The sequence below is a fragment of the Littorina saxatilis genome, linkage group LG3, assembly GCF_037325665.1.
Source record: "Littorina saxatilis isolate snail1 linkage group LG3, US_GU_Lsax_2.0, whole genome shotgun sequence".
NCBI lineage: Eukaryota > Metazoa > Mollusca > Gastropoda > Littorinimorpha > Littorinidae > Littorina > Littorina saxatilis.
In genome coordinates, this window is record NC_090247.1 from 73997223 (window position 1) to 74022588 (window position 25366).

General features: G+C 43.8%; 1 protein-coding gene across 2 annotated transcripts in view; it reads right to left on the minus strand.

Moving 5' to 3' along the window:
- The window catches only part of LOC138963233 (midasin-like), a 221192-nt gene that overhangs the window by 52251 nt on the left and 143575 nt on the right, over nt 1-25366 (minus strand). For both annotated transcript variants that reach the window (XM_070335290.1, XM_070335291.1), the window contains exons 39-58: nt 21103-21230; nt 19769-19923; nt 17357-17667; nt 16805-17103; nt 16373-16510; nt 15073-15296; nt 14445-14883; nt 13358-13549; nt 11881-12141; nt 11036-11095; nt 10477-10673; nt 9269-9527; nt 8307-8595; nt 7653-7747; nt 4817-4972; nt 4415-4510; nt 3601-3695; nt 2541-2649; nt 1950-2091; nt 855-964 (exon numbers count right to left, since the gene is read on the minus strand). In XM_070335290.1, coding sequence (XP_070191391.1) covers nt 855-964; nt 1950-2091; nt 2541-2649; nt 3601-3695; nt 4415-4510; nt 4817-4972; nt 7653-7747; nt 8307-8595; nt 9269-9527; nt 10477-10673; nt 11036-11095; nt 11881-12141; nt 13358-13549; nt 14445-14883; nt 15073-15296; nt 16373-16510; nt 16805-17103; nt 17357-17667; nt 19769-19923; nt 21103-21230 — 3755 coding nt within the window. The remainder of the gene's footprint in view (nt 1-854; nt 965-1949; nt 2092-2540; nt 2650-3600; nt 3696-4414; nt 4511-4816; nt 4973-7652; nt 7748-8306; nt 8596-9268; nt 9528-10476; nt 10674-11035; nt 11096-11880; nt 12142-13357; nt 13550-14444; nt 14884-15072; nt 15297-16372; nt 16511-16804; nt 17104-17356; nt 17668-19768; nt 19924-21102; nt 21231-25366) is intronic.

Below are 25366 nucleotides of genomic sequence, written 5' to 3' on the forward strand. Positions count from 1 at the left end.
CAGGATAGTCAGGTGCTTGTTGCTTTTCAAGTGGCTTTTGAGGGCAGTCTTTCCATTGGAGCCGTAGTTGATAACATTAACATCGTTGCACAAAGTGCACTGAGCTTTTCCCGGCAAGTTGATTTTAGCAAAAGCATCGCCAACTTTCAGTTTCACGTCTTGTGTCTTCTGGCCTTTCTCGTATTTCCAGCTCAAGGATACAACTTCATTGAGCCAGTCGAATCTCCAGAGATTTTTCTTGTACTTCTGCTGGTCAATTTCCCGGGCTAGAACGGTTTCGTCTCGCTTTAGCTTCCTTATCATTTTGGCAGATGGCTCGAAGCGATATAAAAATGGCGCCGAATCATTCTCATACGGTATGCTTATACTGAATCCCCGATAGCTACGTTGAACCGGTGACTGTTGGAGACAAAAAGCGCGTTCCCATACGGATCGACCAGCAACAGTTTGACCGTTTTAGGAACCAACCGTTCAAGAATAGTATGGAATGGAGCGTCGCGATCAGCGGACCGGCCGAAAAACTTGGGTCTATACCTACATATACCCCAAAATTTTCTCAGCGGATTTGCACGAATCTCAAGAATGATCCCTGGAGCCTAAAAATTTACGGAATTCCGTAAATTTACGGAAGAATCCCATGTCTGTGTAATATCATAGTGGGAAAAAAGTGAACAGCAACAAAAAACATAAATAAAAGGAAAGAAAGCCATGTTAATTTCATCACCGCTGTATAAACTATCTTCACCTGATACTTTACATCAGTAAGTACAATACTTCCAATTACATGCGCTAATTCATTTGAATACAGTTTACAATTAACTCACTTGAATATGGTTGTGTAACAAGTAACATACCTTCAGCTCTTTTTCGATGGGAGTCCTGAGGTTTGCGATTTCTGCATCCAGAGCTGGGCTGAACTGGCTGTAGAACTGATGCACACTCCACAGCAGGTTGAGAAGGTGATCTGAAATGTACATCACCCCAAAATCAATGATAGTAAGATATTGATATATGCATAAAGCCCGCTACCAACTACAGCCGGTTCGGCTTGGTTCGGCTGCAGTTAGTAGTGGGCTTTATGATTCTTCTCAGACTGAAGTCCATAAATAATACAATGGAACTCCCTGTTTATGACCTCAAACAGATATGAAAACAAAATGGGGGTAAATTAACAGAGGTTATTAACAGAGGTTATTAACAGAGGTTATAAACAGAGGTTATTAACAGAACATCTAAGAAACAGGTCTTAAAAAGGAGAGTCTTCACTTGGGGGGCGGGGGGGGGGGGGGGGGGGGGGAGGGGGGGGTTCACTGTACCATATCTGTACATCCGACATCTTGAAAAAGTATTGCCAGTCCTTCTTCTTCTTCTTCTTCAGCGTTCCAGAATGTTCTGGTTACGTGTGATCTCGTTTGCCCATTTGGGTTTCCCAAACTATACTCTGAGAGCATAGTCAGCTTCACTCCGCTTTGGTTGGGTAGGCATGCTGGGTATTTTCGTGTTTCCATAATCCACCGAACTCTGACATGGATTACAGGATCTTTTCCGTGCGCACTTGGTCTTGTGCTTGCGTGTACACACGAAGGAGGTTAAGTCACTAGCAGGTCTGCACATAAGTTGACCTGAGAGATCGGAAAAATCTCCACTCTTAACCCACCAGGCGGCAGCGATGGGGATTCGAACTCACGACCTCCCGATTAGGAGGCCGACGTCTTACCACCACGCCACTGCGCCCGTCATTGCCAGTCCACAATACACCACAAACCACTGCCACACTTAAAAGAACGATTTAAGACTGTTTTAACTGAAAACATTTTAGATTCTAAAAACAGAATAAGCTTTGCAGATGAAAAGTGCACGTAAACACATCAATTTTTCAATTAAATTTTGTATCAAACCACTTTAATCTAAAACACTGCATTCTTTACAGGTAAAAGCGTGCGCATTACCTCGCTGTGGAGAGAAAGGGGCGTGAACGAGATGACAGTGGAAAGCCAGCACGATGTCCAGTCTTGGAGAAAACTCCCCAACCGACGATCCCTCGATGAACTGCTTCAGTGAATTCAGTAACTCCTCCATACCCGTTTCACTCTGCACATCAATTGAAACATCAATTAAACATTAGTCTTGAACACTCCCTGAGCTTGGAATCGCTTTAATGTTTTCACAAATAATTCCATGCTTGTTTCACTCTGCACATCCATGTTAAAACAATCTATCAACTGTGCTGAGAAATTCCCATGGAGAAACCTTCCATGACTGAATGCGATGGCCATGCATACTGCAGGCTGGCAAACATTTAAACCTCAGAATATCTTGATGGATTCTTGTAAGCATGAAAATATAACTAACCAGATGACAACCAAGATGTTGGCTAAGGGTATCCAGAGAGAGAAAAAATGCAGACAGAAACAAAATTAAATGAAGATCGAGTCATACAGCAAGGAAGAATGCAAATGACAGCAAACAGAAATTAAATTTCAAGCAATACCTAAATATTCAAGCATCCTGTGAGGTATAAAATAAGAGCATGAACACACCTGTGCCTGAGACAGGTAGGTGGAGACCAGAGTGTAGAGGTGGAACCACCAGCGACTGGCTTTCCTGCGGCAACGCTCCACCTCAATGTCCAGGGCCCCACTCCAACACCTGACACACAAACACCAATGTGTTTCTTTACGCATGGGAGATAAATCTCATGTGAAGAGACGTACCAGCAGGAAAAGCTGGAATACAGTACAATGGAACCTGGAATACAGTACAATGGAACCTGGAATACAGTACAATGGAACCTGGAATACAGTACAGTGGAACCTGGAATACAGTACAGTGGAACCTGGAATACAGTACAATGGAACCTGGAATACAGTACAATGGAACCTGGAATACAGTACAATGGAACCTGGAATACAGTACAATGGAACCTGGAATACAGTACAGGGGAACCTGGAATACAATGGAACCTGGAATACAGTACAATGGAACCTGGAATACAGTACAATGGAACCTGGAATACAGTACAATGGAACCTGGAATACAGTACAGGGGAACCTGGAATACAATGGAACCTGGAATACAATGGAACCTGGAATACAATGGAACATGGAATACAATGGAACCCCCCTTTTAAGACCTCAAACTCAAATCAGAAAATCAGGTCTTAAAACAGAGTGACTTTTACAATGGAGGTACATTTACAGAAGCTGTAAGTGAAAAATCTGAAAACTAAAGTTTTAAAAAACTTTGCAAACCAGAAAACAGGGGGACAGGAGTATTTCAAATGTTGAAGCAGAGAAAAGTTTTTTTTAAATTCAAATACAGTGGAGCCCTTTCTATAGGACCCCCAAATTTAGGACTTCTTAAGACACAGATTTCCGGAGAGAACCGGAAAGGTGTTAGCCCTGCAATTTTTGTGCGGCCAGGGCCTATACATAATATGTATAGGTTATTTGCAATGCAGGCCTGCAACTGACCAGCAATTGTCCTCCGAGTCAGGAAACAACACGTTAAAGACACCCCACAACCCCTCCGTTGTATTTAGGTTTATTTAAGAAATGTATGTGAAGCCCCCAAAATACTGCACATTGTAAAAGTACAAACCTCAGCTCCAGTTTTCTCCATTGAACAATGAGTGCAGTCACTTCGGACAGCTGTGTTGCCATGGAAACGTGACTGGCAGCATTTCCCTCCCACAGCTGAAAGAAAAAACATCAGTCATGTAAATATATTGATATCCTATAAAATGCCAAAAGTCCAACAGAAAACAGTTATTCATCGGTTGAGCATTAAAGCTTTTACTTCTCATCAACATTGAAAAGGTGAGCTACAGATCACCAAGCAAAGCATGTTCCCATTTACTTTTGAATTATAGAAAAAGAGCAAAATTGTATATTGAATCTGAAAATCAGTTACTGAATGCACAAGATGTTCCACAAATACTGAAGTTCTCTTTGTAATATACTCAGCACAGCAGTCACTGTTCACATTGCAAGAACTTTTATCAGTCAATGGATAAAAACAAGATGTTTTTGCAATTCTATCCCTGATTTGCTCTCTTGTTGATGTCTATTCTACCTTTACTGAGCTTTTTCTAAATAAGAAAAACTTCTTCTTTCATGGGCTGGGAAACTCCCAAGGAATTTACGTGTATGGCCGTTTTTACCCAGCAATACACCGCTTTCGGGGGAAGCATGCTGGGTATTTTCATGTTTCTGTAACCCACCGAACTCTGACACAGATTAGATGATCTTTTTTGTGCGCACTTGGTCTTGTGCATACCTGTACACACAAAGGGGGATAAACACAAAGGGGGATAAACACAAAGGGGGATAAACACAAAGGGGGATAAACACAAAGGGGGATAAACACAAAGGGGGATAAGGCACTAACAGGTCTGTAAATAAGCCAAACAAACCTGAGCTTTTTCCAGCAGCAGTTCCATGCCAGTGAGGAACTTGACGATCGGGGCTGTTACAGGGAAGGACTCAATCCTCTCCACAAGTAGCAGCAGCTGAAAAAAGAAGGAAGGCAACACCGATGTGAGTGTGCACATGAAATACAAAGTAAAGCCAGTGGTGAGCGCAAACAATGCTGATCTCCCCTTGAATGTGTGAATGTTTGAGTGGAAAAAAAAAGTCAAATGCTACTCAGGCATGCATTCACCAGTCTCAGAACTTATTGAGGACATGAGGTACCAAGAGAACAGCTTATGATGGAGAGAGGGTGGCGTGAGAGTGTTCCTGTAAGATAAGACTATCAATTTCACAAGAAAAAACCCAATCAGCAAACCAACTGAACAGCCAAATTCCAGACTTACCTGTTTGAGAGTGGGATGGTCCGGCCACTCCTGCAGCAGTTGCGTCACTCTAGCAACAAACTTTTGCAGCACATGGCGACAGCGCATGACCTCCTCCACGTTGGGGTCAACGTACACATTGTAGCATGTGGAAACAGGAGGCCGCAGAGCTTGTGTCTGAACAAACGCCAAGAGGTATGAGATCATGTCCCTGTTACTTCATTTTACATTTTTTAAACAAATTTCCTTTCCTTTATTTTTCTATTGATGGGAAATTCGGGTCGCTTCCTCCCAGGGAAAAGCTAGCATTAACAACAGTGGCGCCACCCAGGGAAAAGCTAGCATTAACAACAGTGGCGCCACCCAGGGAAAAGCTAGCATTAACAACAGTGGCGCCACCCAGGGAAAAGCTAGCATTAACAACAGTGGCGCCACCCAGGGAAAAGCTAGCATTAACAACAGTGGCGCCACCCAGGGAAAAGCTAGCATTAACAACAGTGGCGCCACCCAGGGAAAAGCTAGCATTAACAACAGTGGCGCCACCCAGGGAAAAGCTAGCATTAACAACAGTGGCGCCACCCAGGGAAAAGCTAGCATTAACAACAGTGGCGCCACCCAGGGAAAAGCTAGCATTAACAACAGTGGCGCCACCCAGGGAAAAGCTAGCATTAACAACAGTGGCGCCACCCAGGTGTGCGTGTTTAGGTGCAATCAGCCACCTGCACGTATGGCAGAATTACCAAGGTCTTTTACGTGCCACTGTGGTGGGACATGGATACCAACTCCGAGTCTGGACATACACATGTAACCGTAAGATCACAAGTCCCGAGCTCTACCAACTGAGCTACCCGGCGCCCATTGAAACGTGACATTATCAGCATGATCTACTTTTATGTTCCATTTATAATTTAGAAGACTGCTGGTTCAAGGGTGTTTTTGCTATAAGGGCTCAGCCTTGATTTAATTGCTTCAGTTCGGTGAGCTACAAGCAATCATTAGAAAGACATTACCACCACATGTCAGACCAGAGAATGGGCAGCAAGTCAAGAAAAACTTTAATTCAAAGACTTGGAGAGGAGCTTGCTTGCAATGTTGTGTTAATGCAGCTCAACAATATGACAGCTATAGCAGAAGGCACATAAACAGTGGGTAGGAATGGGGATAATCAAAATAATTCATGACAATTTCAGGCCCTTTGAACCTTTTTAAACTTTTAACATCAGGCTGTACATATATATTTTATGAGACCAAAAAATGTACGACCATGTACAGCAGTCCCTCTCATGAACGGACACCCTTGGGCCATAGCAAAACTGTCCGTACATTGCAGGTGTCCGGTCACGGGAGGGGTGACCACACCACCCCCTCCCCCATACACTCACACAGAGACACGCAAACAACAGGATTGAGTCTATGATAATCACTTCTTGTGGCTACTAAACAATAACAATAAACTCCTAATACTTCTTTAAACGTTCTGTAAAAAGGATTTGTATGAAAAGTGTTGAAAAGAAGAGATAAAATAAATCCTCAAGGCAGTGAACACACTCACCATGCACTGACATACGAAAGCAGCCACACAAACACAGCACAGAGGAGCGTGTGCAGATGCTTTGCAAGAATGATAAGCTTGAAAACCAGTTTGAATAAATAGCAGCAGATAGAGCTGCATGTCATAATCATGTAATTTATTTTTTCTTGTCTGGCTTTATTGACTGCATGCCGATCATGTGGCATGGCTGTGACTTTTCACTCTTCAGTCGGAAATACACTGTACATAACACAGCTCCCATTCTCCCTCACTAATGCCTACCCCAAGCCGTGACAACTGATGCTTGGAAATTGTGTGGAAGAGTACACCTCTCTATTTCTCTCCAATGCTCTTCCTGCTGACATGCAGTGACACCGGACACCCCACAGAGTTTAGCCAGCTAACCCTCCACCTCCCCCCCCCCCTTCCTCTCTCTCTCCCTCCCTCCAGCCATGTACTGTTGGGGGCTGTGGCCAGAGAGGCCAGCTGCACTGTTCACTCAGAGCAAAACCAGTTGACAGTGTCGTAACTTTTGACAAAGCAAGACAACTGAAGGGTTCATAGATTAGGCAACCGACTCACTGGTCAAGGCTGAGGGGAAACAAGAGTATCTTGTCAATGAAAGAGGTTAGGCCTACACACAGACACACGATGCTGAGAACTGTGGCCGGTTTTTCACTCACTTTCGCTCAGGACCTTCATCGACTGTGGTTTCTGTTGTTTACGTCCAACAGACAAAAATAAAGAGCTCAGTGCAGTTTCATGTTGGCATCTTCGCATGTACTCCACTCCTGACCAAAACTACCCCCCCTCCTCAGTGATGGGTACACGTGCACTCAAGTTATCAGTGACTGTCATCACGCCATTGCGGCTGTGATCTTTGTACCAAGAACCGGACTGCTCTGTTATCGATTTTGTTGTGGTGAAAATTTGACGATGGTCTGTCCGTACATTGGAGGTATGACCTGCTGTTGGGACCGAAAATGAGTGTCCGCGTCCACGTTTTGCAGGTGTCCGTTTAAGGGGGGGCAAATATAGAAGGAAAACACTCCGTGCCGAGCAAATGTGTCCGTACATGTCAGGTGTCCGCTCACGCCGGGGGCCGTACATTGCAGGGACTGCTGTATGAAGGTCTTTTTAAATGGCAATATGCACACCACCCGTCACGTATAGGCCAAATCGGCTCCTGTGACGTGAACCCCACGACCAACACCCAGTGGGCATCCAGATCTAGAGAAGGTCAAACCCCGTGTCATATTTTGATAACAAATCCTGTTAGCTACACCGATAACAGTACAAAAAGCATACCCCAGTACAAAAGCATACCTGACAGGTGTCAGTGCTGGATGACTGCACGGACTGAGCAAGTGTTCCGCACACCACCAGGTGAGACCCTAGGCTCTGTTTGTCAACCTGCTCACCTGTACAAACACACAAACAAAATGTAGTCAAGAAATTTAAACAAAGAAAAAAAACTTCCTTCTGATTTTCCTTACGCACACAATGTTCAAATGAATCAGCGCTTTAAATGCACTCAACGTTACCTCAAAAAGCCATTTTGCTCGCCAATGGTATCAGAATACTTTGAATGACTGCAAAAACCTTCTATCTGCTTATCTGATGGCTGACATTTAAAAGTTTTGATTTCCTGTATTTTTTTTCAGTACTCCACTTAAGTTCCCTGCGAAGATCTTGCTGATGTACTAGTAAAAGTTCCAGCAGACTAGTGATTACTGCTGAATCATTTGTAAGGCGGCTGAGTTCTTCTTCTTCTTCTCGATTCATGGTTTGAATCTCCCATGTACCCTCATGTTGTTTGCACGAGTAAGTTTTTATGCATATGACAGTTCTAACCCCTAAATGTAGGCAGCAATACGCCTATTTTGCAAGAAGGGCGAGTTCAAATTCTTTGTTTCTAGCGCCACTAATCTCCAAAAAATTCGTACTGCTTTAGTTTCAGCCGTTATGTAAACCACTCACTCAAAAGTTGCCAGGACTTCCGGCCAATGTCAGCGGCAACCTGATAGGCCAGCAGCGCCGGTTTCACCACATCCCAGCTTCCCACGGTGGTCGCCCCTGGCAACTGTTGCCTAGCAAACCATTGGGTGGAGGTCAGGCGGAGCAGGAGGTGGAGGTGGTTGCAGCAGACGTCATCCATTTCCTGCTCCGTGATGGCGTCAGGGGCGGTGGTTCCGTCGTCTTCTTCCATTGGCTGTACTGTTCTGCCCGTGTCCTCCAGTCTCGTGGCCTCGATCATGTCCGCAAAGTCCTGTTCAAATGTCAAAGAAATTCTCATTCATTCTCCTTTTTTTCAGCTGGCCAAATATCAAACTTTGCCTTCAAAAGTGTTTATCAGTTCTTGAGTAACTCTGTTCTTCTAATACTTTCTTTCTTTATTTGGTGTTTAACGTCGTTTTCAACCATTCAAGGTTTGTTCTTCTAATACAGAAATCCTAGAAAGCTTCAATGAAGAAGCACTGTGTTCTTTTTCATGAGGCATACAGAATGAAAACAGCTTAAGGTATAAAAAAAAAAAAAATTGCAATCTTACAAGTGTAAACACACATACTTGCTAAATGAAGATTTCACAGCTGTTAAAGGATTCTAAATTGCTTACTGCATATTATTCCAACGTCGAATGTTGGGTTAACACGCCTGTCCTGAGCATAAAACCTTAACAGCGTCCAATTCATTCCCTCGCTGGAAGTGTGTAGGCATGAAAATCTCACATCTCTTCTTTTCCTACAGGAAGGAACATAATTTTTGCTACAGGCGCGTGTACCCCAGTTCCACGCTTCACACCAAATCTAAGCTCAATGGACCCACAAACACCACACATCTAAGTGCAGACAAACAAAGAGACAAACAGACACAGTGAAACACATCCTGTATTATACAGGGTGTAAAATAACCCACAGCGAGTGGTACAAAACTTTTCTTACATCTCTGAAGGAGGGGAAAGCCTTCCTAAAAGCTTCCTCTTCTTTTTCCTCCTCTGTTCTCTCGTCTCCGTGTTGTTTGTCCTTGAAGCGGTACAACGACGCTTCCTCCTCTTCCTTCTGCCGTCGTCTGTCCTCCTGGTCTTGCCATGCTTTCACAAACAGGTCAAGGACGTGGGTCAAGGTCGTAAAGAGGTCAGAGGTGATTTCTCCAGTCTGCAGGGCATGTGTCTTAGCCAGTAGTAAAGAGCAGCTCAGCAACCTTTAAAAAAAAATGTTTAAATGATAAAAATAGAAACAGAGAACATAAGGTAAGAAAAGTTAAAAGAAATAAAACAAGATAAAAGATAAAATAAAATAAAATAAGATAAGACTGGCCTCGGAGGAGGTCTCCCACCCTGATAAACATCCATGGAGTTGTAGGATCCATTTGGTGCCAAACTACTGCACCAACGTAACCTACGCTTCATGACAAAAATAGCCACATAACTCTATCCTTCTAAAATTAAAGGACAGCATCGCTGGCACAACACAAGAAGAGCTGTTTTCTTGTGCCTGTAATAATAATGTGTCACTCGCAACACTAAATTTATCTCAGTGTGGCTTTCTACTACAGCAAGGCTTAATTGTCTCCCAGAGACGGATGTTCTGCTTCAAAAGTCAGACTGCCAGAAATCCAAAAACAGATAAGACAGCTAACTTTCCAACATTCATAACAAAACAAGAGGCGAAGCCTTCAAGGCTCACGTAAGAAATCGACAAACAGTAACACAAACTCAATCACTCCGTCACACATACACACACACACACACACACAGTAAGCATAGGTGACACTGTGCAAGAAAGCGAGACACTAGATCTAGATCTGTCTGTCTGCATGTAGCCTACTTACAGGGACACGACTGCCAACTAGTCTCGGCCCGCTCAAAATAACAATGACCGAGACTTTCAGTAATTCCTTCGCGTGACGTCTAACCCTCTTACGTCATAATGTGACGTCTTCAAATGACGAAATGTTAAAGTTTCTACCACAGACATACACACGCACAAACAAACACACACACACACGCACACACGCACAAACGCACAGACAGACAAAGTTACGATCGCATAGGCTACACTTACGTGAGCCCAAAACAAGAATTGTAGGTTATTGGAACGCTTAATTATTGACAAAACAAAATGTTTAGGCTGCTAGATGCAAAACTGACCGGGACAACAAGTGTTGAGTTGGCAGTCCCTGGGCGTGGTGAGCAGTGACGAGACAGGTGACAGCCTCCCTGGTGACAAGGGAGGACAGGTGAGAGGCCAGGTGTAGCCAGGTGGGGGTGGAGGGACGCACTGAGGGGAACGCACACAGCTCCGTCACCATGCTGTCCAGTCGGCCCGATGGCGGCCAGTACTGGATCTGCAACAGACAATAAAGGCAGTGTTGTTCCCAGGCCTCCGTTTTGAGTCATTTACGCACACTTTCTTGACCTGACCCAAGCCAGTCGAATGTCCCATAGCACGGAATGAGTCGGATGTCACCTCGCTCAGTTCTGCGCTAGGCCTAATATACATCTGGGGGGGGGTCAGGTATCAGTGTGAGGGTCACCTTAGCCACAGGCTTATAACTCGAAAAGTTTTCGCTCTTTTCTAAAAACGGTTTTCCCCACTGGATAGAGCATAAAAAAATGTAACAATATAAGAATCATGCAAAGGTGATATGCGAGTCATTCCGTGATGAAGAGTCACATACATAAACAGCCATTGTAAGGTCATCCATACCTGTGTTTGTTTCAGCCTGAGAGAAGCTTCCTGAGCGAGGACCCTCATACCAAGGCGCATCTGAAAATTAAATCAACAACAATCGTTACTAAGTTGATTCCCCGAAAGCGGCGTATGGCTGCCTAAATGGCGGGGTAAAAACGGTCATACACGTAAAATTCCACTCGTGCAAAAAACACGTAGTGTACGTGGGAGTTTCAGCCCACGAACGCAGAAGAAGTTACTAAGTTGAAAAACAAAACAATTCTATTCTCACAAAGCAAAAAGGATGTGAAACTACATGAAACACGAAAAGGTTCACAACAAATAGATGTGGTCTGGTTACAGAGGTCAGCTGGGACAAGTACAAACATTCTTCTGAGTATGCCTTAGTTTTGATGTTGGCATTTCTGTCAATACATGAAATCATTCTGCCATCAACTTGCAGCCCCAACTTGGGGTATACACCAAAACTATCATAAAATCCTCAACACATCAAAGCTCTTTCACCAAGACAACCTGTACGGCCAGTGGTGACCAATGCTTTAGAATGCACATCAGACATGAGAACAGAAAATGGTCAAAAAGGAGATACTGCTTGCTAAATCCAAAATACGACAAAATGTAGAGAATTTGTTTCACTTTGTCTTAACCCTGATGCAAGAGATGGAGAAAAATTTATTTACATGTGACAAGATAACCATTGTTGCTCCAGCTTCAAAATGATTTTTAAGTGTGAATTTAATTATAAGGTAATGAAAATGAAATAAAAATATCCAACATGAACACCCAGAGAGATTCAAAAAGAAGAATTCCTCAAAAAGGTAGAAGATTCTCATGCCTGGCATGTGAAAACCAGTTCATACCTGCTCCACAGCCAGGCACACCGGTACAGCCAGATCGGGCAGGAAGGGGTACTCTGTGCCCAGCCTCTTGGAGAATCTTCCGGTGGCCGTCTGCCATGTTCTCTCCTCCCGCACCGCAGCCGTTGTCGTTGCGACCATGGAGCAGAACTCAGATCGACCGCTGGTGACGGCAGCTCGCAGTCTAGAGACTAGAGCCCCCACAGTGTTTGGGGACGCCATGGTCTCCATGATGTTGGTCACTTCTTGGCTCAGTCGCAGGTACTGAAGGAAACACAACGGCAAAACAAACTGATTGTCGAGGAAAAATATGAATGCAAAATTACAAACACTCCCAAGCAAAAATACAATGCTGTTTCCTGATCCACACGTGAAACCGCAAAAACAAAGTTAACTCTACTTTCAATACCTTAGACACATACACTACAGACAATGCTCATTGCGACAGTTGCACCGAATGCTGAATGATGGGCCAAGTACACAATGAATGAACAAACAGGCTACTTTCTTTCTTTCTTTATTTGGTGTTTAACGTCGTTTTCAACCATTCAAGGTTATATCGCGACGTGGAAAGGGGGGAGATGGGATAGGGGAAAGGGGGGAGATGGGACAGGGGAAAGGGGTGAGATGGGATAGAGCCACTTGTTAATTGTTTCTTGTTCACAAAAGCACTAATAAAAAATTTGCTCCAGGGGCTTGCAACGTAGTACAATATATTACCTTACTGGGAGAATGCAAGTTTCCAGTACAAAGGACTTAACATTTCTTACATACTGCTTGACTAAAATCTTTACAAACATTGACTATATTCTATACAAGAAACACTTAACAAGGGTAAAAGGAGAAACAGAACCGTTAGTCGCCTCTTACGACATGCTGGGTAGCATCGGGTAAATTCTTTCTCGTCCCAACCAATATGGGACTCCCCCTAACCCGCGGGGGGTAACAAACAGGCTACATGAATGACACAAAGAAGTCGCGCACTACATTGACCTTTTCATCCCATTGCTGGGAAGTTCAGGTCGCTTCCTCCCAGTGGAATACTAGCAACAACAAGCGTTTTAAGTTCTCATCAGCCATATGCACTTAATTATGGCAGAATGACAGGTCTTTTACCTGCCAGTGTGGTGACACAGGGGTGGGACATGGATACCATCTCTGAGTCTGCACCTAAAGTTGACCCGTCTCTGTCCCAGCCTGGATTCGAACCAGTGACCCGTGGATCACAAGTTCAGTGACCCGTGGATCACAAGTTCAGTGACCCGTGGATCACAAGTTCAGTGACCCGTGGATCACAAGTTCAGTGACCCGTGGATCACAAGTCCAGTGACCCGTGGATCACAAGTCCAGTGACCCGTGGATCACAAGTTCAGTGACCCGTGGATCACAAGTTCAGTGACCCGTGGATCACAAGTTCAGTGCTTTATCAATTGAGCAACCTGGCCCCCAAAATGTGAAATATCAAAATCATATCCCTCACCTGTGAGCAGTCCCCTCTGAAGGCATACTGAACTTCAAGGTCAGCGATGGCGGCCACAAGGTCTGAGCGGCGGTGAAGAAGGAAGGCCAGTCGCGGGTGGTGAAGGGAGGGGCTGAGGTCCTGGATGGTCTGACCACTGGTCAGTGTGAGATAAGCCTCCCACACCTGTAGATCTGTCTCCACATCTGACAACTGAACAGAAAAAATGGTCAACATTAGAGCAATAACTGGGAGGTGTGGGTAGAAAAGGGACAGATGGCAAGGCAGAAAAGAGAGAGAGAGAGAGAGAGGGAGAGAGAGTCAGAGGGAGAGAGAGTCAGAGAGAGAGAGAGATAAAGAGAGGAGAGATAAAGAGAGGAGAGAGTCAGAGGGAGAGAAAGATAGAGATATCGAGAGAGTTTGCTACAGAGGCATTTCATTTGCATTCAAATCAAAATGCAATTCTATGAATAAACGATGTTCAGAAATAACAATAACAATAACAATAACAGCACTTTATTGTCCATTAAAATATTACATAAACTCGGTTGGTTTGTATTGGTTATGAAAGAGTGGATACCATTGCTTTTAGTGGGACAAACAAACATCACGTGCTCCTTGTCCACGTGTTTCAAACACACCCCTCGCTAGTGACTGGCCCGCGGTTTGTTTGCCCCACAAAAAGCAAGGGTATTCACTCAGACACACCCCTCGCTAGTGACTGGACCGCGGTTTGTTTGCCCCACAAAAAGCAAGGGTATTCACTCAGACACACCCCTCGCTAGTGACTGGACCGCGGTTTGTTTGCCCCACAAAAAGCAAGGGTATTCACTCAGACACACCCCTCGCTAGTGACTGGACCGCGGTTTGTTTGCCCCACAAAAAGCAAGGGTATTCACTCAGACACACCCCTCGCTAGTGACTGGACCGCGGTTTGTTTGCCCCACAAAAAGCAAGGGTATTCACTCAGACACACCCCTCGCTAGTGACTGGACCGCGGTTTGTTTGCCCCACAAAAAGCAAGGGTATTCACTCTTTCACAACCAATACAAGTCCCAGAGAGTTATTTCCGGAGTTCGTCAATTAAGCATGTCTCCTAAAACCTCACCTCCTGACGGAAGTGGTTCAGCTTGACAGTGGCCTTGTGCACAGGGTCCACAGGGCCTTTAGGAGCCAGCAGGTGCAACAGCGCCGACCCTACGTACACCAGCGCCTGCCCCACCAGCACACCAGAACCACCGCCCACCACCACATCCACCATCACCTCGAAACACCGCCCTAGAATTGCCACAACCGCATGATCCTTCAGCCAGCCGCAGTGTTGGTTGAGATGGTTGTGCAGCTGGAACAGGAGAGACTTGACGCTTTCGCTGCTCTCCTGCCACGCTTGCAGTTCTGTGGTGGTGGTGTTGCTCATGGTGGTGTGGATGTTGCTGAAGTCGCTGACAAAGGAGGTCCATTCTTCTTGGTGGTCAGTGTCCATGATGGAGGACAGAGCCTTCAGCAGAGACAGGAAGCTCTGAGCCAAGAGCTGCTCTTCCAACAACCTGGACAAATTAAATGAACAAGATTATTAAGCAGTCCCCGAGCAACAAAACCTAAAATGACAGACCAACCCCTTTCAAAAAGCAGACAACTGTCCTACAAGTAAAGATGTATGGTTGAAAGACGAGTAAGGCCCGACACAAGTAAGGTCTGACAACAAGCCTTCAAACATCTTTTTTTTTTCCACTCACCCAAGAGAAAGCTTTTCATCTGTCAGCACCCCTGCATGTTTCCACAGTAGTCGAGTGAAGTCACTCAGCTGTGTCAACTGAGTATCCACACCACCCAAGGTCACATTCAAGGGCAAAAGGTCATACTGTGAGGTCAAGAAGGCACTCTTTCTGTCTGCGTGTGAGGATGAGAGAAGATGGCTGGCGTAAAACAACATGGCACTCCGGTGAAATATGGCTGGTCCCTGAAATACATCAAAGAAATTTGTCAGTCCTCTCAAACAAAATCTTTCTTTTATTTCAGATAATTAATTAATAGTAAAATAAAACAAGTCGGGTAAGGCAAAAATACAACATTTAGTCAAGCTCAGTCGAACTCACAGAATGAAACTGAACGCACTGCATTTTTTCCGCAAGACCATACACTCGTAGCATCGTCTGTCCACCGCTCGTGGCAAAGGCAGTAAAATTAACATTTCCAGGAACTCTGTCAAATTTCATAAAGATCGGTCCAGTAGTTTAGTCTGAATCGCTCTACACTGAGCGACACACACACACAGACAGACAGACACACACACAGACACCACGACCCTCGTCTCGATTCCCCCTCTGTTAAAACATTTAGTCAAAACTTGACTAAATGTAAAAAGGAACTTAATATTTGTACAGTCAAACCACTCCAAGGACCACATTACTTGTGAATGTTTTGCTTTGTCTAATTAAACATGGCATAAACTAACCTTGATTGTTTTTGTTTTTATCCTCTCAGATAGTCAATGATATGAATGAGCATGTGCAAGGTGAGTGTCTCACAGGAAAGGCTTAAAGTTAAGACTTAGACTGGTGGGGATGTAGCTCAGTCGGTAGCGCGCTGGATTTGTATCCAGTTGGCCGCTGTCAGCATGAGTTCGTCCCCACGTTTGGCGAGAGATTTATTTCTCAGAGTCAACTTTGTGTGCAGACTCTCCTCGGTGTCCGAACACCCCCGTGTGTACACGCAAGCACAAGACCAAGTGCGCACAAAAAAGATCCTGTAATCCATGTCAGAGTTCGGTGGGTTATAGAAACATGAAAATACCCAGCATGCTTCCTCCGAAAGCGGCGTATGGCTGCCTAAATGGCGGGGTAAAAACGGTCATACACGTAAAAGCCGTGGGAGTTTCAGCCCATGAACGAACAAACAAAGACTTAGACTTGTGCGATTGTACATGATTACGTAAAGAAGATCGATAGGTAAGGTGAAAAGTCAAACCTGCAGGCTGCAGTTTACCCAAATAAGCACATATCTTAATATATAACATTAATAAGACAGCATCCTCACGTTTGTGTCGTGTTTGTCGACTTGTGCGGCCTCTGTGCCCCAGGTGAGCCACTGAGTGCAGCTGGCCACAGCAGGACTGGACCACAGACGCTGCAGCACTTGCAGCAACCATTTCATCTTGTCCCCTGCCTTCAGCTCCTGTGGCACATGCATGGGGTTAACACAGTGGTAATCAACCTGTTCGCTGCCAGGACATATTTGTTTACAAGGCATTACCTATATTACCTGAATTAACAACTTGCAAAGGGCCCTTGATGTATAAATCAATGCACCTCTCTCACACACACACACACACACACACACACACACACACACACACACACACACACACACACACAGTTTTTGACACATGGTATCAAGTTCTGTATACTTTACAGGAAAGCAACTGAAAGACCCTGTATTAAATAGGGTGATGTGAGAAAATACAACTACCTGTTCTTTGGACACATCCCAACACACAGCAGAAGTTGAGCAGTGCAACTCAAAGTCCAGCAGACGCACACGCTTTTCCATTTCCTCTCCTCCTTCTGCAGAAAAACCAAGCAGGTGGGACAACTCTGCCAGCAGATCCAAGTGCTCATACACTGGCCACAGTTGCACGAATGTTGAAGTTTGCGGGTCAGTATTGGACTGAGGGCTTGCTGTAGCTGGTGTAGGTGTTTGGACCATTGCCATTTCTTCCTCATGGATCAGCTGAGCTGCTCTGAGGAACTGGCGTATGTTCAGTAGATCTGGGGGAAAAAAGTTGAAATAAAAACTATTCAAAGAGTTCTTCCCTGAAGAAGTGAATGGTTAAGAACATTGAAGTGTATTTATTCTGCAATCATTTACCTATGTTTTTTACTTACTCATACCTAGACAAATAAGCGCACTTGAAAACCTTTCATAGGAGAATGTGGGTGTTTGGTTTTATGAGTTTTCTTTTTTCTCTTTAGTTTGTTACTTATAAACTAGAAATAATGGCAAGTTTAATCATCAACTTACCAGACTCCACATCAAAATCCCCAGAAAGAAGCCTCTTGGCAACAAACATCAGTTTCCGTAGGATGGTCCTGCCTTGAGAGGTCGTCACGACCTTGACCCGTTGCTGTGCAATCTGGAAGGTCATGGAGCTGTCGACAAGCAGACTGGAACTGAGCGCACAAAACTCGCACCAGAGCCTGGCTTCTGTCTCCGTGAGGAACGCCCTTGGGTGACCCCATGATGACCAGAACTTGACGAAGAGCTTGGCAGCGGAGGTGTCATCGCCGAGCAGGTTCCTCACCTTGGTAATGGTCGAGTGCACAGCTGGGGCGCTGGATGCAGAAAAAGAGAGAGGTCTCTGATTTGAAAATATTGAGTAATGCGAGTAATTTCAGTTGTTTTGGCAGGCTGATCAATGAAATTAATATAAAAGATGTGTGGAAGGGGAGTCAGGGTGTTGATGGGGGAGGCTTGGTGTCAGGGTGTTGATGGGGGAGTCAGGGTGTTGATGGGGGAGGCTTGGAGTCAGGGTGTTGATGGGGGAGTCAGGGTGTTGATGGGGGAGTCAGGGTGTTGATGGGGGAGTCAGGGTGTTGATGGGGGGAGTCAGGGTGTTGATGGGGGAGACTTGGAGTCAGGGTGTTGATGGGGGAGTCAGGGTGTTGATGGGGGAGTCAGGGTGTTGATGGGGGAGTCAGGGTGTTGATGGGGGAGACTTGGAGTCAGGGTGTTGATGGGGGAGTCAGGGTGTTGATGGGGGAGGCTTGGAGTCGGGGGAGTAGCTAGGGGATTGGAAAAGTGCTGCATCACAAAAGTAATGCTTTGAACCAACAACTGGGAGCCGAGCAAGTCTTCTCTGCATCATTGGAGATCCGGTTCCCAAAAGAAAGAAAACAAGTCGCGTAAGGCAAAAATACAATATTTAGTCAAGTACCTGTCGAACTCACAGAATGAAACTGAACGCAACGCAACGCAGCAAGACCGTATACTCGTAGCATCGTCACTCCACCGCCCGTGGCAAAGCCAGTGCCCGTGGAATTGACAAGAAGAGCGGGGTATTCGTTGCGCTGAGAAGGATAGCACGCTTTTCTGTACCTCTCTTCGTTTTAACTTTCTGAGCGTGTTTTTAATCCAAACATATCATATCTATATATTTTTGGAATCAGGAACCGACAAGGAATAAGATGAAAGTGTTTTTAAATTGATTTCGAAAAAAAAATTTGATAATAATTTTTATATATTTAATTTTCAGAGCTTGTTTTTAATCCGAATATAACATATTTATATGTTTTTGGAATCAGCAAATGATGGAGAATAAGATAAACGTGAATTTGGATCGTTTTATAAATTTTTAATTTTTTTTACAATTTTCAGATTTTTAATGACCAAAGTCATTAATTAATTTTTAAGCCACCAAGCTGAAATGCAATACCAAAGTCCGGGCTTCGTCGAAGATTACTTGACCAAAATTTCAACCAATTTGGTTGAAAAATGAGGGCGTGACAGTGCCGCCTCAACTTTCACGAAAAGCCGGATATGACGTCATCAAAGACATTTATCAAAAAAATGAAACAAACGTTCGGGGATTTCATACCCAGGAACTCTCATGTCAAATTTCATAAAGATCGGTCCAGTAGTTTAGTCTGAATCGCTCTACACACACACACACACACACACGCACACACGCACGCACACACGCACATACACCACGACCCTCGTTTCGATTCCCCCTCGATGTTAAAATATTTAGTCAAAACTTGACTAAATATAACAAGAAGAGCAAACGCTCGATCGAGTCACTTTCGCAGTTCTGAATATTATATGAGGCATCAGATGGACAGGAAGAAATTGCTATTCACAACACAATGAGTCACGTTCACATAAAATTTGAGCCCGGTCACTTTTATAGTTTCCGAGAAAAGCCCAACGTTAAGTTGTGTGTTGCCGAACAGAAAAGGCTAGTTATCTCCCTTGTTTTTCTGATAACGTTCGTAAAAGGCTACAGATGTAAATACTTTGATGTAAAGAATAATCCTACAAAGTTTCAATCACATCCGATGAACTTTGTCAAAGATATAAAATGTCTAATTTTTCCTTTGACGCTGACCTGTGACCTTGAAAAAGGTCAAAGGTCAACGAAACCATCGTTAAAGTGTAGAGGTCATTGGAGGTCACGACTAAACAAAATATGAGCCCGATCGCTTTGATAGTTTCCGAGAAAAGTCCAACGTTAAGGTGGTGTCTACGGACGGCCGGCCGGCCGGACGGCCGGCCGGACAGACTAACACTGACCGATTACATAGAGTCACTTTTTCTCAAGTGACTCAAAAAGCATGACTCTCATCAAAATATCACACCGGCAAATTCATATCTTCTCCACATGAAAAATCCTTGTCAACTACCTGACACAGAAACACATTTTCACAATCTCACCTGGCAGGTGTCAGCAGGCGTGCAAGCATCTTGTTCCAGCACCAGTGCCAGTGTAAAGCCAGCTGTGACAGGTAGACCTCCTCCACCTTGTGGATGCCTCCACTGTTCATGCTCTCCTTCAGCAGCCTTGGCAGCCACAGCAGGCAGTCCTGAGTCTGAATGACAAAACATTAGGCACAAATGAAATAGGCCGGGCCTCTATTACGGGTCAGTAAGGCTGATTGTAGGAATGCAAGGAAATACTGTTGTACAAATAATTATAATAATAACAAGAGGCGAAGCCTTCAAGGCTCACGTAAGAAATCGACAAACAGTAACACAAACTCAATCACTCTGTCACACATACACACACACACACACACACACAGTAAGCATAGGTGAAACTGTGCAAGAAAGGGAGACCCTGGATCTGCCAATTAGTCTCGGCCCGCTCACAATAACAATGACCGAGACTTTCAGTAATTCCTTTGCGTGACGTCTAACCCTCTTACGTCATAATGTGACGTCTTCAAATAGTTTCTATCACACACGTCAAACACTTTTGACCGAGACGTAATCTTCTTATGCGAGCTTTATCCATAGACTCGGAAATGTTAAAGTTTCTATCACACACACACGCACGCACGCACGCACGCACAGACAGACAAAGTTTATCATCGCATAGGCTACACTTACGTGAGCCAAAAAGTGGGTTAGGTCTGCATGCACTGCCAACTTAAAAATGTCTTAAAACTTTCTTTCCTTTTCTTTCTTTGTTTGGTATTTATGTCGTTTTCAACCACGAAGGTTATATCGCGACGGGGAAAGGGGGGAGATGGGATAGAGCCACTTGTCAATTGTTTCTTGTTCACAAAAGCACTAATCAAAAAATTGCTCCAGGGGCTTGCAACGTAGTACAATATATTACCTTACTGGGAGAATGCAAGTTTCCAGTACAAAGGGCTTAACATTTCTTACATACTGCTTGACTAAAATCTTTACAAACATTGACTATATTCTATACAAGAAACACTTAACAAGGGTAAAAGGAGAAACAGAATCCGTTAGTCGCCTCTTACGACATGCTGGGGAGCATCAGGTAAATTCTTCCCCCTAACCCGCGGGGGGCGTCTTAAAACTAACATCTGCGGAAAACACAAAGCAAGGTCAAGCAACAAAATCCCTTTCACTGAAATTAGTTATATTGCATGAACTTTCCACAAAACAAAAATAATAAAGAACAAACATTACTGAATAAAATAAAATAAATATCACGCATTTTCAGATTTCAAAATCTCAGTGAACTCCCTCATCCATTTTCTCTGAAGCATTTTCCACTTCCTAATAGAACTTACCTGGTGCAAGAAATCCACAGTGGCAGAGGACAGACAGGTGACCATGTCAGACAGCTGCTCCGACAGACAGGTAAACAGCTCCCCCAGGTGAAACAATGCCTTCCCACTCTGAGATTTTTGCCGGAGGCCTGAAACACATAGAAAAGTTGCACACTCAGTAACAGGCAGAGACCTAAGCAAGCTTAAACTAACAACCTCTACAATACGGTACAGTGGAGTACTCCCCTTCAAAGACCCCCCATTTAAGACTCCCTCCTTTTTAAGACCCAATTTTCTCAGATTTAGGTCTTAAAAGGGGGGTTCCACTGTAGCTGTGATAAGAGGTTGGGATTACAGCGGACTACAGGTTGAGACTACAGTGGACTACAGGTTGGGACTACAGCGGACTACAGGTTGGGACTACAGCGGACTACAGGTTGGGACTACAGCGGACTACAGGTTGGGACTACAGCGGACTACAGGTTGGGACTACAGCGGACTACAGGTTGGGACTACAGCGGACTACAGGTTGGGACTACAGCGGACTACAGGTTGGGACTACAGCGGAACCCCCCTTTAAAGACCCCCATTTTTAAGACCTTGATTTTTCAGATTTTCTGTTCATTACTGTAACCTTACCTCCATTCTAAGACTCTCCATTGTAAGTGTGAGAGGTCTTGAAGGAGGCGTTTGACTGTAGTCATCAGTTTTCCCACAATACATGTGTCTTGTCTTGACAAGTCTCAGAGATGCCCTTTACTGCACAGGGGCCTTAAATTACAGGCACCACTGTACATATAAAGCATCTTATAAACTGTGAGTGATACATCATCACACAACATCAACTGTGACACAGGCCTGAAAGTGGCGAGTAAAAACATGTAACTGGTGAGTAGAAATGTTCATCTACTCGCCAAATGCGAGTGAAGACGCTGAAACAAATTGTGGGTTTGGCTAGTCAAGTTTGCTCAGTACACCATTTGTTGGGCTTTCAGCCCTGTGACACTAAAAATAATACCAGAACATAAATGAAAAGAAACAAAGGGTGAAAAAGTAAAATCAGAAAAATTAGGCCAATGCATTTTGCACATCAATTTGAAATTGATTTCCCTGGGGAGAGAGGCCAGTTCCGAAAAGTAACCAGACAAAAACACATAAATAAGGGAACACTGCTCTCTCTCCCACCATAAATCAATTCAACATGCCATTTCCAGGGTGCATAAAAACACTTCATATCCCATGCAATCTCCTTCGTCTTCTGCGTTTCTGAGTAACCTTACTACTCCTGTGTACCTTCACATTTCTTGAGTGGACTTTCGTGTGCATGACCATTTTCTACACTTAGCTACCATTAAGGCAGCCATACTCCATTATGGGGAGAAATCTTTACCACAGTTAACAATCCCTTGCCCCCCCTTACATCTCCCACCTCCTCCTCCATATCCCCCCCCCCCCCCCCTCATTTCCTGGAATCCATCTTCAAATCGCGTCTTCAAAGCTAAAAACAGTTTCCTTTAGTATCAATTAGGGAAGGGGACAGTAGAGAACCGATCCAAAATCAATACAGCAACGAGACAAAGCTAGTGTAATTGCAATAAGACCAGGCCAACCACAGTCTCAGACACCCTCACCCCAGAGTGACATAACGGGCCGATTTATTGGACAGTGCTAACACCCCGGGGACCAATCAGAGCTGTTAAATCATTGTATTTTGCTCCATTTCCTCCCTGATGCATTTATCAACGGGGACCCAAAGACCTCTGGGGGTGGCAGAAATCACAGGACAAATGGCCCAGCACAATCTGCTACCGTTTCTGATTAATCTGGGAGGAAAAGTGAATTTGAACTTGCTGGCTCTGCGCTATGGCTTTTCCATCAGTGCTAAATTGTCCTAAAGCAAACACTTACGTATTTACCCTGGGGCTTTATTTGGACCTGTTGTAGAACCTTCGTGAAGCCTGCTTGTTTAGTTTGTACGCTGCGTGCCTATCTGTGTGTGTGTGTGTGTGTGTGTGTGTGTGTGTGTGTGTGTGTGTGTGTGTGTGTGTGTGTGTGTCACAGTGTGTGTCACAGTGTGTGTGTGTGTGTCACACACAGTGTGTGTGTGTGTGTGTGTGTGTGCCGTGTGTGTGCATTGTGTGTTTGTGTGTGTGGGTGTGGTTGTGTGTCTGGTTGTGTGTGTGTGTGTGTGGTTGTGTGTGTGGTTGTGTGTGTGGTTGTGTGTGTGTGGTTGTGTTTGTGTGTGAGCTTGTGTGGTCTTGTGTGTGTTCATGCATGTATGTGTTTGTGTGTGTGCATGTGTTTACAAGTGTGTATTGTATGTATGGTTGCAGGCCCATGTGTGCCTGGATTTTACTGTTACAAATCTTTCTCTTTCCAAATTGGTCAACCTAATAGACATCTTTCTCTTTCCAAATTGGTCAACCTAATAAACATCTTTCTCTTTCCAAATTGGTCAACCTAATAGACATCTTTCTCTTTCCAAATTGGTCAACCTGATAGACATCTTTCTCTTTCTAAATTGGTCAACCTGATAGACATCTTTCTCTTTCCAAATTGGTCAACCTAATAGACATCTTTCTCTTTCCAAATTGGTCAACCTGATAGACATCTTTCTCTTTCCAAATTGGTCAACCTGATAGACATCTTTCTCTTTCCAAATTGGTCAATACCTGATAGACATCTTTCTCTTTCCAAATTGGTCAACCTAATAGACATCTTTCTCTTTCCAAATTGGTCAATACCTAATAGACATCTTTCTCTTTCCAAATTGGTCAACCTGATAGACATCTTTCTCTTTCCAAATTGGTCAATACCTAATAGACATCTTTCTCTTTCCAAATTGGTCAACCTGATAGACATCTTTCTCTTTCCAAATTGGTCAATACCTAATAGACATCTTTCTCTTTCCAAATTGGTCAACCTAATAGACATCTTTCTCTTTCCAAATTGGTCAATACCTAATAGACATCTTTCTCTTTCCAAATTGGTCAACCTGATAGACATCTTTCTCTTTCCAAATTGGTCAACCCAATAGACATCTTTCTCTTTCCAAATTGGTCAACCTAATAGACATCTTTCTCTTTCCAAATTGGTCAATACCTAATAGACATCTTTCTCTTTCCAAATTGGTCAACCTGATAGACATCTTTCTCTTTCCAAATTGGTCAACCCAATAGACATCTTTCTCTTTCCAAATTGGTCAACCTAATAGACATCTTTCTCTTTCCAAATTGGTCAATACCTAATAGACATCTTTCTCTTTCCAAATTGGTCAACCTAATAGACATCTTTCTCTTTCCAAATTGGTCAACCTAATAGACATCTTTCTCTTTCCAAATTGGTCAACCTAATAGACATCTTTCTCTTTCCAAATTGGTCAACCTAATAGACATCTTTCTCTTTCCAAATTGGTCAACCTAATAGACATCTTTCTCTTTCCAAATTGGTCAACCTGATAGACATCTTTCTCTTTCCAAATTGGTCAACCTGATAGACATCTTTCTCTTTCCAAATTGGTCAACCTAATAGACATCTTTCTCTTTCCAAATTGGTCAACCTGATAGACATCTTTCTCTTTCCAAATTGGTCAACCTGATAGACATCTTTCTCTTTCCAAATTGGTCAACCTGATAGACATCTTTCTCTTTCCAAATTGGTCAACCTAATAGACATCTTTCTCTTTCCAAATTGGTCAACCTGATAGACATCTTTCTCTTTCCAAATTGGTCAACCTAATAGACATCTTTCTCTTTCCAAATTGGTCAACCTAATAGACATCTTTCTCTTTCCAAATTGGTCAACCTAATAGACATCTTTCTCTTTCCAAATTGGTCAACCTAATAGACATCTTTCTCTTTCCAAATTGGTCAACCTAATAGACATCTTTCTCTTTCCAAATTGGTCAACCTAATAGACATCTTTCTCTTTCCAAATTGGTCAACCTAATAGACATCTTTCTCTTTCCAAATTGGTCAACCTAATAGACATCTTTCTCTTTCCAAATTGGTCAACCTCATAGACATCTTTCTCTTTCCAAATTGGTCAACCTAATAGACATCTTTCTCTTTCCAAATTGGTCAACCTAATAGACATCTTTCTCTTTCCAAATTGGTCAACCTAATAGACATCTTTCTCTTTCCAAATTGGTCAACCTAATAGACATCTTTCTCTTTCCAAATTGGTCAACCTAATAGACATCTTTCTCTTTCCAAATTGGTCAACCTAATAGACATCTTTCTCTTTCCAAATTGGTCAACCTAATAGACATCTTTCTCTTTCCAAA